Genomic DNA, 17,332 nt, shown 5'->3' with positions numbered 1-17,332 from the left:
GAGCTTCTGTAAGAACCAATGAGGTTCGTTCTCGTGTTACGCAGCACGCTTGAGCTTCTGTAAGAACCAATGAGGTTCATTCTCGTGTAACGCAGCACGCTTGAGCTTCTGTAAGAACCAATGAGGTTCGTTCTCGTGTTACGCAGCACGTTTGAGCTTCTGCAAGAACCAATGAGGTTCATTCTCGTGTAACGCAGCACGCTTGAGCTTCTGTAAGAACCAATGAGGTTTGTTCTCGTGTAACGCAGCACGTTTGAGCTTCTGCAAGAACCAGTGAGGTTCATTCTCGTGTTACGCAGCACGCTTGAGCTTCTGTAAGAACCAATGAGGTTCATTCTCGTGTTACGCAGCACGCTTGAGCTTCTGTAAGAACCAATGAGGTTCATTCTTGTGTTACGCAGCACGTTTGAGCTTCTGCAAGAACCAATGAGGTTCATTCTCGTGTAACGCAGCACGCTTGAGCTTCTGCAAGAACCAATGAGGTTTGTTCTCGTGTAACGCAGCACGCTTGAGCTTCTGTAAGAACCAATGAGGTTCGTTCTCGTGTTACGCAGCACGCTTGAGCTTCTGTAAGAACCAATGAGGTTCGTTCTCGTGTTACGCAGCACGTTTGAGCTTCTGCAAGAACCAATGAGGTTCATTCTCGTGTAACGCAGCACGCTTGAGCTTCTGTAAGAACCAATGAGGTTCGTTCTCGTGTTACGCAGCACGCTTGAGCTTCTGTAAGAACCAATGAGGTTCGTTCTCGTGTTACGCAGCACGCTTGAGCTTCTGTAAGAACCAATGAGGTTCATTCTCGTGTAACGCAGCACGCTTGAGCTTCTGTAAGAACCAATGAGGTTCGTTCTCGTGTTACGCAGCACGTTTGAGCTTCTGCAAGAACCAATGAGGTTCATTCTCGTGTAACGCAGCACGCTTGAGCTTCTGTAAGAACCAATGAGGTTTGTTCTCGTGTAACGCAGCACGTTTGAGCTTCTGCAAGAACCAGTGAGGTTCATTCTCGTGTTACGCAGCACGCTTGAGCTTCTGTAAGAACCAATGAGGTTCATTCTCGTGTTACGCAGCACGCTTGAGCTTCTGTAAGAACCAATGAGGTTCATTCTTGTGTTACGCAGCACGTTTGAGCTTCTGCAAGAACCAATGAGGTTCATTCTCGTGTAACGCAGCACGCTTGAGCTTCTGCAAGAACCAATGAGGTTTGTTCTCGTGTAACGCAGCACGCTTGAGCTTCTGTAAGAACCAATGAGGTTCGTTCTCGTGTTACGCAGCACGCTTGAGCTTCTGCAAGAACCAGTGAGGTTCATTCTCGTGTTACGCAGCACGCTTGAGCTTCTGTAAGAACCAATGAGGTTCATTCTCGTGTTACGCAGCACGCTTGAGCTTCTGTAAGAACCAATGAGGTTCATTCTCGTGTTACGCAGCACGCTTGAGCTTCTGTAAGAACCAATGAGGTTCATTCTCGTGTTACGCAGCACGCTTGAGCTTCTGTAAGAACCAATGAGGTTCATTCTCGTGTTACACAGCACGTTTGAGCTTCTGCAAGAACCAATGAGGTTTGTTCTCGTGTAACGCAGAACGTTTAAGCTTCTGCAAGAACCAATGAGGTTCATTCTCGTGTTACACAGCACGTTTGAGCTTCTGCAAGAACCAATGAGGTTTGTTCTCGTGTAACGCAGAACGTTTGAGCTTCTGCAAGAACCAATGAGGTTTGTTCTCGTGTAACGCAGAACGTTTGAGCTTCTGCAAGAACCAATGAGGTTCATTCTCGTGTTACGCAGCACGCTTGAGCTTCTGCAAGAACCAATGAGGTTCATTCTCGTGTTACGCAGCACGCTTGAGCTTCTGTAAGAACCAATGAGGTTCATTCTCGTGTTACGCAGCACGCTTGAGCTTCTGTAAGAACCAATGAGGTTCATTCTCGTGTTACGCAGCACGTTTGAGCTTCTGCAAGAACCAATGAGGTTCATTCTCGTGTTACGCAGCACGCTTGAGCTTCTGTAAGAACCAATGAGGTTCATTCTCGTGTTACGCAGCACGCTTGAGCTTCTGCAGGAACCAATGAGGTTCATTCTCGTGTTACACAGCACGCTTGAGCTTCTGCAAGAACCAATGAGGTTCATTCTCGTGTTACGCAGCATGCTTGAGCTTCTGCAAGAACCAATGAGGTTCATTCTCGTGTTACGCAGCACGCTTGAGCTTCTGCAAGAACCAATGAGGTTCATTCTCGTGTTACGCAGCATGCTTGAGCTTCTGTAAGAACCAATGAGGTTCATTCTCGTGTTACGCAGCACGCTTGAGCTTCTGCAAGAACCAATGAGGTTCATTCTCATGTTACGCAGCACGCTTGAGCTTCCGCAAGAACCAATGAGGTTTGTTCTCACGCGTCAACCAAATACGGTTGCGCTTCTGTTTATGTGCGCTTATCAATGTCTATATGTGAAAAAAAGCCTTAATTCAATCTGTTCATAATATAAAGCCATCGTGGACTGTCAATGGAGGGACAGAAATCTCTCAGATTGCATTAAAAATTTCTTCATTTGTGGTTCGAAGATGAATGAAAGTCTTACGAGTTTGGAACGGCATGAGGGTGAGTAACTGATGACAATTTTTCCATTTTTGAGTGAAATAACTAGTAAAGTTATAGTACAAAAGAGTTCTCTGTTTCTCTCGTCCAGTCTGTGAAATGGTGCTTGCTTTTAGATGTTTAGAGACTTTGTGGTCACACAAAGCAGCATCTCTCTGCAAAACATGTTTGAGCATAATGATGAGCATGCATCTGAATAACAAACAACAATGAAAATAATATCTTTTGTTTACCTCCAAACATAATGGGCCAATTTTTCTACTTCAAAGGGAGAGTAAAGGCTGTTTTCAAGAACAAGGCACAGCATATTCAAAGAAAAAAAAACACACCAAACTAATCCCAGGCTACTTATTTTACAATGCAGAGCATCAGGTCAGGGAGGCAAATGAAGATAAGGTGCCTGCTGCATATAAACAAACAGAAAGCAAGAAATTCATGCAGCACGCACACACTCTCAACAACCCCACAGCCATAAATAACTTTTCATACTGTGTGTGTGACCCAAACAATTTCTCTTCAGGATATATTTTGAAGGTTAATCTAAAGGAGCTGGACGGGGCAGGCAAGTTCGTTCACGGACACACAGACAAATGTAAACCCACATGGAAAACAGGCCGAGGGGAAGGACAGGCCATCTGCTGGGAGGCGTGCACTGGCCGTCCTAGACTCATCAAACGCCTGTTGGGTGGGTTGTCTCACCCTCTGTCTATGCGACAGAAACATGTTTGATGGAGTTTGAATACCAAATCATCCGTGCAGAGTTGCACTCACATGGAAAATTGCATCTGAACATTTGCATAATTTTTCTTGCTGAAACAAGAAAAAAAATAAAAATGTTTTTGTTGTTTTTTTGCAACTGGAGGCATTTCTCACATGTATGACCTACTCTTCACCTGGAATTATTATGTATGTGTGGTGAGCAGGACGAGGTCGAGGGCCGTGAGAGAGCGGCGCGAGGCCGGTGGCGTGATTGCTGATGAGCGAAACCTGTCTGTCGTCGCTCCTCCTTTATGCCTCCGCTCCTCCGTGAGAGATACGAGACTGGTGCGTCTCACAGGTGTCGCTCTAAAGAAGGAGTTGAAGAAGAAGAAGGAGGAGGAGGAGGAGGAGGATGTAAAGAAGGAGTCGAAGAAGGAGGAGGAGGATGTAAAAAAGGAGGTGAAGAATAAGAAAAAGAAGAAGATGGAGGAGGAGGAGGAGAAGATGTTTACATTTTGTGCGGGGAAGTTGGATCAGGTCTTTATCCAATCACATTGGAGATGCATTGGATTCTAAGGTATCCTAAAGAAAATCCACATACTGTACTATCCGGATACGAGATGCATGTTAATGGTATGTGTAAAACGGCATATGGTCATGAGGGAAGCCCCCAGGGCGACATGCTCTCACCGCTTAACTCCGAGAGGCTAATTTTCCCAGGTTGAGATGAGGGCCGCATTCAAAACATCATGTGAGAACGCAGCCTCACACCCCTGCTGCTCTAAATAGTATAAATCTTTCAACAGTCAGAGACCATTAAAGTTTCATTCTGGCGATGGTCGTACCTCACGAACACGTCATGACTCATCAACTGAGACTACATCACTGTGAGGCGTCCGCATTTCACCAGACGGCAGACGACTCGCCAAATGATTTATGACATTTGTTCATCAACATGCTGCATAATTCAAGCAGTTTCACTAATGAGTTTATTTGCAACAACAAAAAACCTAAATTTTTGTCTAAAATCTAATGGGTTTTTTTTTTGTCAGATTGTTTACATTACGTTTTAATGTGGCCAATAACACCAGTTTGAACAGATGACCTAACTGACCTGCCTGCATAAAAGACCTTACACTGACACTTTCATTGGAGGTAAACAAATACAGCGAGGCAATGCCCGTGAAGCTTATGTGCACATTGTGCAGTGGACGTTGGTGTCAAATTGCATGCTGATTAATTATGAGGGCGGGAGGCAAAAAAGGGGCAAAATTTAAATAATACATTCTATGGAGCCTCAAAGTACAGGATGGATGGAAGCATGATCTGAACCAGAAAAGGTGGGACGATGTAAAAGCATTCACACACAATGAATTTTACAATTTGACTATGTATGTCAGCATCTTTCTGCAAGGCTTTTGAATCATGAAAATATTCAAGTTAAACTGACATAAAATGCAAACAAATTTCAGCCTGACTGTTTGCATGAGTGATAATTTGTCTCATATTTGGCATGTCTAAACAAGCAACACTTCTACAGTGTTAAAGGATAAAGCACTGGTGAAAGGATTGGGGTCAGTTCGGGTCTTTTTATTAATTATTTTTTTATAATATAAGTGGTACCGGTTCTGGCGGTACCACTTTTAGCATAGCTTAGCATACATCATTGAAGTGTACAAGACCATTAGCATTTCTAAAAAAAAAATGACCAAAGAGCTTCGATATTTTTCCTATTTAAAACTTGACTCTTCTGTAGTTACATCGTGCACTAAGACCGTGGACAATTCTCATTCCTGCGTAATAATCAAGAAACTTTACTGCCGTACCATGAGAGCAGCAGGCGTAATGATATGACGCAGCGCCTGAAAATAGTTCCGTTGTGTTGACGGAAGGTGGCCTATTTTCAGGCGCTGCGTCATATCATTACGCCTGCTGCACTCATGGTACGGCAGTAAAGTTTCTTGATTATTACGCAGGAATGAGAGTATAGTTCCTAGCCATATCAGCCTAGTAAAATCGCAACTTTACATTTTCCGTCGGTCTTAGTGCACGATGTAACTACAGAAGAGTCAAGTTTTAAATAGGAAAAATATCGAAACTCTTTGGTAATTTTTTTTTTAGAAATGCTAATGGTCTTGTCCACTTCAATGATGTATGCTAAGCTATGCTAAAAGTGGTACCGCCAGAACCGGAGATCGGCTGAATGGATTAAAAAACGGTAAAACTCAACAGTTTAACTCTGGGGGAGTTGTAAAATGAGCCTATTTCCAAAAAAAGTGGAGTATCCCTTTAAGCCTTGTCTGTGAAACCGGGTGTAATATTGTTACAACATATTTATATTTCAGATAAATATTGTTCTTTTGAACTTTTGTTCTTTATTAACTATTAACTAAATTATTGTTCTTTATTAATCAAAAAATCCTAAAAAACACACAAAAAAACCCCCACGGTTTCCACCAAAAATATTAACCAGCACAACGGTTTTCAACATTGATATATTAAAATAGAAAACAACTATTTGAAATTGTAAATATATTTCAAAATATTACCATGGTTACTATATTTTCAAATAAATATGATCAAATGTATGCAGCCTTGGTGAGACTTTCAAAACATCCATGATCTAAAACTTTTAAACAGTTGTGTATATATGTAAAAATATTGCATTCAGAATGAAGTACTGGAACTAACAGTTTTAGAAGTAAATGTTCATATACAAATACTGTACATTTTGCACTCTGTGTAATGAAAATAACTGAAAGAAAAAACCCTGATGCATATTCAATTTATTTCATGCCAGTGGCCCAAAATTGAAAAAGTCAGACTGAAGGCAAAAATTGTGCCTTTAAGGTTACAACAGCTTGTCACTATAATCTGAAAGGGACATATTTGTACCATAATTACTTCTAAAAGGTTCATAAGTAGTACCTTAATGGTACACACAAATATGCACCTTTTAGGGGTAAATAAGGTACAAAGATGACAAGTAATCAGTGACAGGCTAGTACCCCTAAAGGAACAAATTGTGCACATTTTCTGACAGTGATCCACAATATCATCAGAAAAAGCCCCCAGATCTGTGACACATATGATGAGGAAAAAACACATTTGAACCGCACTCAGCTGCGCTGTGAATGTAGCTTATGTTTGTTTTAATCTGAGGTAGTTCTGACAGAATTGGAGTAGACAGGCATGAGCTATGATGATTCAAAGAACAGGAAGAGGGAATTTGTCTGGCTTATTCATGTCATTAGTCATTATGCTTTTTGGCCACTTTATCAGTAGGAGTGTCAAGAGTGGAACAGAAATGATGGCGAAAGGGAACAGAAATTGGAAATATGACTATGCAAGACTTTGACATTTTATATTATGTTTACAAATATCATTAATCTTAGTTAAAAATACGATCATCTTCACCTGCAATGAACTCTGCAGGCCATAATGATTAAAAAGTTTTCAAAATGATGGCACTGCCATCTAGTGGTCACTCGTGCTCTGACCACAACAAGTGGTCACTAGTGCTCACACACATGCACAGACTACAGAAATGCACTCATTATATAGTGAGTAAATGAGATGCCACGTTGGCAGAAATGCTTTCAATAATCCATCAAAGTCGGCGCACAGATGTGAGGAGCGAGCTGAGCTCCTTTCTTCATCAGACATGATCTACTGTCAGTCAACAGGACACCGCGGTAAAGCGCAGCACATCCTCCCTGCTGTAATTACATATGTCCGGCTCAGACTACAGCAAATAATGAGCAGCCTGCTTAAAGATTCAGAGTCACTGACACCAGTGTCCAACTCAAACGGGCTCAATCAATCACAAACACAGGCTCTCTTCTGACTTCATTTTACAAACACAGAATCTAGACAACAGATAAAGTGAGCATGAGAGATTTATGCAGGATTCCTTCACATTTTCCATTGCAAAATTCCAGACTCAAATTTCCTCTGACACATCATTTTTATACTGTAAATGTGGTTTAGTGTTGCACGATCACCAAATAGCAAAGTACAGTCTGATTTAGATGACTGTTTGCTCCCTTATCTGTTGCTGGTTTGAGTGGCACGCGCGTGCACAATCGTTTTAGTGAAGTTTAAATGAGGCTTGCTCATGGTAGAGACAAACAGTTTTGGGTAATCAAAATGTGCGCTTGAAATTCATTCAGTCTGATTCTACAATCACTAAAGGATCACTAAACTTTTGCCATGAAAACACACTGCTTGTCTGATCAATTTATTTTTAGAAATTCCTAATTTTATATTTTAGAAAACCGAGTATGGGCAATAGTCTGGAAACACATTTTTTCCCATACTGTTTTTTCCCCGATGCTTTTCCAGACCTGGAAATAACTTTTCCAAACTGCGTAGGAACCATGTTTATGTTATGTTAGTATGATACAATATAATATAAAATATATACATACATAATTATTTATATTTAAGATTGTTACATTGTTTTCCTACTATTAAAACATTTCCCTCTACATTCTCATTAGCATAAAGCTAAAAAAAGGGGGGAAAATATTACATATTGGGGGGAAGGGGGGTGCAGGGGAGTACAGTTGTTATAAAATAATGTCTAAATAATGCTAAAAAATAGCAATTGTCATACAATGCTTCATTTTCTTTATGCAACATGTAAATTCTTTTCAAATATTCCAAATACATTCAATATGATCTGTGTGCAACTTAAAAATGTAGAAAATGTTTTAATTATTTTAAATGTGCTTCACGACAATGAATGTTTTGTCCAAATTATGGCAAAAAAAAAAATTTCCCTTTATTATCAAAATGTACATTGAATATCATAAAAAGAAAAAAAATTGAAACACAAAGGTTCTTCGGCACAGTACTAGCTAACCTATTATTTTAAATAGCAATTGAGGCGTTTACAGATGACTGCTTTAAATACACCAGCCCCTGCAGCTCTTATTGCTGTTTATTGATGCTCCATGGAACACTAGAGATGCTCCCAGAGAGAGAGATGAAAACACGTGACATCCCTGCAGGAGCCGCAGCTGTGTGGGGCAGATCAAACATCACCTCTGCTTTTCACACACCCATATATTTAAAAAGATAATCTGAATAAATCACTATTACATTCACACGCACAAATGGGCTAAAAGTACAGTATTTAACACCAGCTAAACGTCTTAGCTGACGCAAACTACGCACTTGCATCAGGTTATACATGACAATCTCCTCATTTTCCAGAGAAACGTGATGGCCATATTCACACTGCTGATAAATATGCTTGTAAAATCCCTTCTGAGTGCTTAATCTTGTTCTGTTCACACTGAGTTTGCTTATGACTTTGGCTATTTACAGGAGTGGAAATTGCATTTGATAACCAAATTCACTTCAGAAAAATTGACAACTGCATATTAAATGAACAGAATTAAACTGAACAGCTACTCGCAAATGCATTGATCTCACTCTCTTTTGGACATCATCGAAGTTTCAGAGCTGCGTGTCTTGACTCTCCACCATAGGTTCTCCCACCAGCTACAACAGCAACCCATACATTATAGTTGAGAGAGTGTATGCAGCTCAAAAAGCATAAAGAAAACACGTTGCATATGTTCATTTACCAAAGGTTGACAAATATTAATATTAGGGTTGGAGGAGGGGGGAATCAATTTTGAATATTGTGATATTTTACGTCGTGACCCTCATACGTGTATCTATATCATGATCATTATTCAATTCAATGATTCAATATTTACTTAAAGCAACACTAAGTAAGATTTTTTACCTTAAAATAATGTTTCCAAAATCGTTTCAGTGGTTCATTAAGTCGTAACAGGGTGAAAGGCACTTCTGGATTCGCTTTGCGGTCCTATATCCGCTATAACCACGCTATGTAAGATTGCCAGATCGGGTCGCGTTTCTGTAGTTCTATTGAGACATAAGAAAACAAATTTGACTTGCTTTACGTCAAGCGTTACAATAGATTATTTTGTTTTTCTTCGTTTCTAATGTCGCAATTCATCATACTTTCATGAAATCATGCAACATACTCTACCTTGTCTGTGGACATCGTTCATTCCAAAGCCGGTGCTGGATAAACAACGAGCGTGCGTGCGACAGTAGGCTGCGGTAGGCTAAATTATTTACCACAGCGGTAATGGACAATTCCGCTTCCAACCTGTAGGGCGACCGCAGAGGGAAAGTTACTTGGTGTTGCTTTAATATGCTTTCCCCCCAAAAAAATATTCATATGAAAAATTGAGCATTGTGCGAAAAATCTGTGAAAAGGTGAAACAAACTGTAGCATTAAGTCAACGGAAACGTAATTGTTCCAGTTTGATTGCAATATGTTTTGCATAAATACACTACCATTCAAAAGTTTAGGGTTGGTTACGGTCTTTTATGCTCACCAAGGCTGCATTAATCAAAGATACAGTAAAAACATTAATATTGTAAAATATTATTGCAGTTTAAAAAAACCATTTTCTATTTTAATATATTTTCAAATGTAATTTATTCCTGTGATCAAAGCTACATTTTCAGCATCATTACTCCAGTCTTCAGTGTCACATGATCCTTCAGAAATCATTTTAATATGCTGATTTGCTGCTAAACATACATTTCTTATTATCAATGTTGAAACAGTTGCTGCTTAATATTTTTGTGGAAACTTCTTTGATGAATCAAAAGTTCATAAGAACAGCATTTATTTAAAATAACAACATTATTAACATTTGATCAATTAACACATCCTTGCTAAGATATTATATTTATAAAATATAACTATCTTTTGCGTAGTGTACATATAAACAATCACGATAATATTACATTGTGGCTCAGAAATTATAATATCATGATAGAAAATATCATGTGGCGAGATCCCATCCCTTCCAGTCTCAAAAAACGTATAGCTAACATCAAACAGACATTCATGTTTCTAATTTATTTTAGATTATCAATTCATCAACCATCACAAACAGTATGATAATTTAGGGGATTTAAAAGAACTTTTCACTCCCCCAAGTTTTCACTGTCTATTGTGTACGTGGCCAAGAATTATGGCATACATCTCTTACGTTTAATAGTAGAGTAACGTCATGGTGGGAAAAAAAAATCATATCAGTGATTTTTCATAAGCAAAAGCACACAGATTATTTTACCAGCATTCATAAAGTCATGAAATTCGCTATGACATAGTAGACCTTCTAATAGTGCAATAAGCTCTTCAAACTGAATAAAAAATTCCATTTTGCTTTGGCCGCCACTTCAAAAGAGGCAAAAGTTTTCCTATGGAGTCCAACAAGGTCTGTCTAATGTCTGTAGCCTGTATGCTACTTTTCCACCAATCTAATGAAAGTTTGGTCACCACCGCTCTGACACTGCACTGGAAGCCACAGTCTCGCCTGCCAGTCCAGCACCAACTTCTCACAGATCCTCTGCCCATCTTGCATCAATGCAACCCAAAATGTTTCCCAGGTAACATGCAAAACAAAAGAGTGTTTGTTTAAATATGAAGAGGTAGCCTGGTATGCATCTGAATCCTATTCATAACCTGAATGAGCCATTAATACAGGTTCTTTTTCTTTTTTCAGTCTCAACAGTTCCACCCACCAACCAGACTGTGAACACACTGATAAACTGTCACTTACTGGTCAAGTGCAGTTGCTGCCATTCGCACCAGTTACACATGCCAGCACCACCACAGGCCTGTTAAAGACACACATTATCCTTGAAAGTCCATGTGAAAAGCATACTTCAGAAAAAAAAAATTGAATTGCCATTATTTGTCAGAGACTCCCAAGAGGATACAAAAATGATGCACAAGCCTCAGGACTGCTCCGGGACAAAAAATCCCCAATGACTGCAAGAATTATTTAAAATGTTCTCTAGCTGAGTGTTTTTGTGTGCGCGTGTGTTTGTTGTGTATAATTTTTGTATATAAAATATATTTGAATATGATGTTTTTTGGAGGTAACACCCAATATTTTTCAGTTTTAGAATGTATATAAGTTCAGTTAAAAGTATTTGTACAACTGTTTGACAAATAGATGAATTGTGTTGTTTTATGAGCAAAATCAACTAAGTGGTGTAAGTGGTCTCTGTAGTGTCTAAAGTTCAGGACATTAAAGTGGAAGGTTGCCGGTTCAAGCCCCACAAAAGACGACCGTGTCACCGGTGTGCCCCTGAGCAAGACACTGAACCTGAGGTTTCTAAGTGTGCTTCTTGCTTTACTAAATGGTAGCTTGGATTTGGAAATAAATTGTAGTTATAGTTCACTCAGAAATTAAAGGTTGTCATCATCATCATTTCTTGTTGTTCCAAACCTGTATGGACTTTTTTTGTAAAATAAAAACAGTATCCTGGCCACTATTTTCAACATAGTGAAAAAGGACTGGGCCCACAAAATTACAAAAAAGCATAATAAAAGTTTACCGAAATCATGACTTGAGAGCTATGTTGCGAGTTGTGGCAAGCAGGGCGTGGCCGAGAGCCATGAGGATCTCCTCTGTGAGGCTCGAGATCAGTGTGGTGTGCAGGTGACACTCATTAGCACTCACACCTCCGCCCCGCTCCGTTCCCACAGCTCTCAGCCCCGCCCTGCTTGCCACGCGAGTCTTCTGAAGTCATTCAATACTTTTGTGTGATCAACTGACCAAAAACTAGTCATTATTCATTGATAAACATGTAAACATGTGAGTCAGTAAATTCGAAATTCAAATCAGTTTGATTCGATCGTTAGCATCATTAGCCAACTATGGTAAAAAAGTTCCGTCATTATCAACATAGTTCAATGATTCTGTGCTTCTAGAAGCAAACAGCATCGCAAACTACAGCTCTCGACTTTCGTGTTTACAAGCATAGTTTCTTGTTAGTATGACTTAAATAGATTTTGCTTTTGAGCAAAATAATGCCATGTTCATGATTTACAGCAATAATATGACTTTAATTTGATGTCAAACTAATTTATTTGCAGAAGCTTTTAATCCAGCAGCTGTATGACATCATTATCAACAATTCTATATTGTTGAACCAACATGGCACGTGCGACAAAGTTATTGCGGGAAACATTTGTGACTTGCTAGTTGATTTATCCAATGCAATGCACCGTACTATGATAGTTATGCCAACGAGTTATGCTATTTTATGGGAAACACACACCAGATTGCTCTGTGAACTGGATCAACTGATTCATTTAAAAGATCCGACTCAAAATTGGTTGTTCATTTTCAGTGAATAATGACTTATGATTCCTCTGTGTAAGGAACAGAACGAAATGTATGACTTCAGAAGTCTGGAAATATATGTCATTATAGACTGTTTTGAGGTACTTTTATGAAATCTTTTTGTAATTTTTTTTAGCTTGACAGACCCAAAATTGGCTTATTTTGTGTTTGACAAAATAAATAAAGTCATACAGGTTTGGAAATTACATGAAGAGGAGTAAATGGCGACAGAATATTCATTTCTGGGTGAACTATATGGCTTTAATAAAAACACCTCTTTAAAAGAGAAATGCCACAAGAAATGACAAGCTAGGCCCTCTGAGTCAAATGCTAACTCAGGGCGCATTAACATCAGAGCTGTTTACCCCTGCATGGAGGAAAGCATCGGAGGATTCACTCCCCTGGGTTAAGGAGGTCTTACCTTGACTGCCACTGCTGCTGAGAGAGTGTAGAGGAGTGGAAGCCGAGCTGACGCTTGCCGTGGGCAGCTCTCCTTTATTCAATTGTTTGACCCTCTTGAGGTGAGATTTGCCATTGTAGTGGACCTGGGCCTGCGTGGCGGAGTGCAGCTGGATGTTGCAGACTTCACAAAGCGAGTAGAGCAGCTTCTTCTTCTCCTGATGGAGATGCATGTCCGCGTTGATAATGCTAGGCTCCTTTACCTCCATGCAGCCTGCGATGGCGAAGCACAGCTGTCCATTTTCTATGAGCTGGGTGGGGCTCAAGGGGGTCTTCATACCTGCGGGAGAGCAAAAGGATGAGGGTTAGAAGCGTGGAAAGTGTTTAATCCAAACAAGGACTGGCGATGACTCACCTTCTGAATTCAACATCACCCCACACAGAGCTTTTTGAACACCAGGTGAGGAGAGTTTACATCCTAAAACCACCAAGGTAGAGAAGGGGGAACGTGTGCGAGTGTGGATGTCTGGAGCGCTTGTGTGGGCTACACGGGTGGCTGAATGTTCTCTTCTCGCTGAGCTCTGACTCCTCCCCTCGGTACACTCAAGCCAAGCTTCCCCACTTGTGGAGCGGGCACAGAGCTACGTACTGACCTCCTGTGCCCATCTGTTGCCTTTACGAAGACACCCGACTCGCATACCTCGTGCCCACGGGTCTTACACAACCAACATGGATGGGAGGAAGAAAGTCGGCCTAGGGGGGCATGAGCAGCTAGGAGGGGATTTGTATGTCAGCGGAAGCAGACGCCAAAACCCCTATTGTGTGTCTGGTGGTCTGCAAGAGTGAATAAATTACATAAAGCCTCCCCACGAGCCGCGACCTCTTGAGCTCTACAATTAAATGGCCGGTGTAATGGATAGCTGCAAAAGGAGAATGATGAGTTCTGGGAAACGGTGATCTTTTTAATCTGAAAATAGCAAAAACTGCATTTCTGGTCAGTCTGCACTAATGCCACGGCTGCAGGGTTCCTGGGCTGGATGATAGAGGATAAAGGAGCATAAAGATACCATTTGAGTCAGCTGCTGCACTTTCGAGAGCACGCTGAGGATGAAATATCCATCGCTGTGCTCACGTACAGGTGTTTACATGTGTGAGAGAATAGATGTGTAAAAAAAAAAAAAATTATTTCCCTTTTCATTTGAGAGTGAAATGACCCAGACACGTATGTGAATATAAAGGCTGCACACATCGAGCATGTTTCGGTCCCTGTCCAGTAATCCTCCTGACACTGTCTCAGTAATCTCTGTGGGCAGCTGCACACTATAATCCCTGCAGATAAACTTCCTCCAACTTCCCCTGCCTCTCGGGCCATTCAGCTCTCCTCCATTCCTTAACACTTTCTCAGGAATCTATTGTGTTCAGAGAAAGAAAAACTGTAAGTGGAAATCCCTGATGTTAATCACTTTCTTTCAATGTTGTGAATCTATTTCTCTAACTCCTAGCTATTACTTAAGCTTGAGCTTTGCTCTACTTTGCGGTGGAAATGAGGCCAGTGAGAAAAAAAAACCGAAGCTGCAGTGATTTTGGTGACCTGTATACGCAGGCAGGATTTCCAGATATGTGGTGCGGTCCGTGCCCTGGGGTTTGGAGGAAGTAAACCGACTGTGATGCTCAGTTCGTGGCTGTTCACATCACATCTGTTGGTTTAGCGATCAACTAATCAACCAGCCAGGGTCCTCTGCTTTTCCCCAGTGGCAATAGTAATAGTAAGCGTTATAGCTTCATAGCTTTAAAATCTTTAAAGATAACTTCAATTTATTTCTTTAAATTGCATACTCCAGGGAATGACCTTCTGTACAGGAATGTTTTTGTAAAACTGCCTGCCTTTAGGTATAAAAAGATATCAAATTAGATATGACTTTTTAGTAAAAAGCTTTATCACAAACCTGTACAAAATATAGTGATGTGAATCGCTTTTTTGAATCACATGACCTAAATGAAACAGCCGATGCATTTCAAATCAAACAGACGATGTAATCAAGACAACATATAATTTAGACCTAGACATTTAAAAGAATGAATTACTAAACTCTTCTGTACACGTCCTTGCTATAATAGGAAGGCCATAAATGTGTTAATCTTGAAGCAGATCACAGATCAAAGTAGGCCAAGAACTATAAAACGTTATTATCGTGACTGATCAGTGGAACGCAGTGACTATGAAAATGTCCTTTTGAAATTTACGAAGCAGTTCTACTGTGTGACAAGAGCAAACATTTCTTAGACATTTTCTGAAGGTCTTTCTGGAAAATGGATATCGATACCATACAGCAAAAATAAAGAGCGCTTTGACCCTGATACTTCACGTGTAGTGTAGCAATTTCCAGAAAACATCCATTACATGTCAGCTGTATGCCTGAGGGCAAAGGTGAGACTGTCGGCTGAGGAAACCCTTATTTTCATGTTCAAGTGAAACACACTCGCAGCTACAACCCCCAACTGTTCTTCTCCTCCAGCTTTAAGATGGAGAGCTGTGCGCTCAGGCATGCCATGTGCAATCAATGGTGAGATTCTGAGGTCAGACAACAGGAAGTTAATCAGGTGACCACAGGTCATTCCAGTCAAGTAGGCAGTAATGCAGGGAGACACATGCATGCAAAGAAAGAAAGAAAAAGAAATAGTGGAAGAGAAAGAGAAAGGAGCATTGCTCTTTATATTAAACTTATTTTAATACAATACCTACACTGAAGCTAATAAAGAAGGCTGTGAAATGAATAATATATAAATATGAAATATTTTTATAAATTAATTAATATAATATTAGGTTACTATCTATCTATCTGTCGATCTGTCTATCTATCTGTCTATCTATCTATCTGTCTATCTATCTATCTGTCTATCTATCTATCTGTCTATCTATCTATCTATCTGACTGTCTATCTATCTGTCTGTCTATCTGTCTGTCTATCTGTCTGTCTGTCTGTATCTATCTATCTATCTAAAAAAATTTACCAACTGATAATATCTGTATGTCTACATTAAGATATAGATCTTATATTATTAATAATTTATAATACTATTTAATATTATATATGTATTTATTTGGTAACACTTTATTTTAAGGTGGTTGTAATAAGCAGTAATTAACAGTTAATAAGACACTTATAAGACCTTATAAGATGCATATAAGATGCATATAAGCATTAACTACTTCATATAAGGGTTAATTAAAGTTCCAGGCCCTGAAGAGATCAGGGAAACTACTACCTCTTGGGAAGGTCAATTTTTAAGGGACTGGGAGTTTGTGTTACCATTTATGTTTGTTCGGCTGTTCTAAAAGTGCAATGTATTGATACTTGAGAAATTTATTATTTCATTTAATTTATTTATTATCATTAGTTAATGCTTATATGCATCTTATAAGGTCTTATAAGTGTCTTATTAACTGTTAATTACTGCTTATTACAAGCACCTTAAAATAAAGTGTTACCATTTATTTATATACAAACACATTACACACACACACTTTATGAATTTATTCCAATTCAGAGCAGTATATATCTGCAGTATCTATGTAGAGTAGCTAGAGTCCATTCATTAACGGAAGGCACTTTGCGTTGTGACACGATGCGACAGAATTGGTGCTCCCAGTCTAGACAGCTTCGCTGATTATAATGTGAACGATCTAGTTTTTTGCAATGCACTGCACTTACTGTATGTACACAGGAAAAACTCATCTCAAAAAAGAGAACGAATCAGAGTGAAGTGTGAAAAAAAAAACAGAAAACGGTGAGAAAAAATATCTACTCTGTTGAGAGATGCTAATATCCAATAGAGGCAAGTCTGTGGTTCAACAGTGAACCAGGAATCAGCACAAAACACATGTCTCGAGTATAATGGTTTGTGGCCCTTGGCAAAGAGCTTGTATGGGTGACCTCTGTGTGGGCAGGTGCTGATGAATACACTGCAGGCCATATTTAAGAGCCACAGAAGGTAAATGTTAATGCTTTGGCACCCTTAGCTTCTATAACAGTTTGGGCTTAATTACCAGCTTTACCCAGATATTGAGTTCTATGCCAGGTTGTTGTGGGAGTTGAATAAAAATAGCAACAATAACTAAAAACCACTGTTCATTTAGAGACCAGAGAGAGGGAGAAGATAGAAGATAGAGATGGAAGTAGAAAAATAGAGATGAATATGAAATTACACCTGTCTCTATGGGAGCATCTCAATCATCTCCCTAGTTCAGTAGTCATGGCCCTGATCAGGGAGTTGGTCATTTTAAGGGATTTCTCAATCTCACAATCCTTCCAGTGCACTGGAACGTTCACTCCTTGAAAAATCCCACAATGCACCGCACAAATCAGAGAGCATCGACACTCACTATGCTCCGTTTCCAGAAATTGCATCACATTTTGGAAGCGAAGGAACTAGGGTTTGTAAACATTTT

General features: G+C 39.8%; 1 protein-coding gene across 3 annotated transcripts in view; it reads right to left on the bottom strand.

The window, feature by feature from the left end:
• Nucleotides 1-13,432, bottom strand: part of znf385b (zinc finger protein 385B) — a 106,812-nt gene extending 93,380 nt beyond the window's left edge. Inside the window, exons 1-2 of one of the 3 annotated variants that reach the window (XM_056265698.1) lie at nucleotides 13,298-13,432; nucleotides 12,905-13,222 (exon numbers count right to left, since the gene is read on the bottom strand). In XM_056265698.1, coding sequence (XP_056121673.1) covers nucleotides 12,905-13,222; nucleotides 13,298-13,313 — 334 coding nt within the window. In that variant the 5' untranslated portion in view covers nucleotides 13,314-13,432. Of the gene's footprint in view, nucleotides 1-10,908; nucleotides 10,967-12,904; nucleotides 13,223-13,297 lie in introns of those variants that run through there. The other 2 variants (XM_056265695.1, XM_056265700.1) reach the window with 2 other exon arrangements.
• Nucleotides 13,433-17,332: the final 3,900 nt, after the last annotated feature.

Source organism: Rhinichthys klamathensis, unplaced genomic scaffold (genome assembly GCF_029890125.1).
Source record: "Rhinichthys klamathensis goyatoka isolate OS25496 unplaced genomic scaffold, OSU_Roscu_1.1 h1tg000237l_1, whole genome shotgun sequence".
Taxonomy (NCBI): Eukaryota; Metazoa; Chordata; class Actinopteri; order Cypriniformes; family Leuciscidae; genus Rhinichthys; species Rhinichthys klamathensis.
Note: the sequence above shows the minus strand (reverse complement) of the source record. Positions and strands in the feature narration are given on the sequence as shown.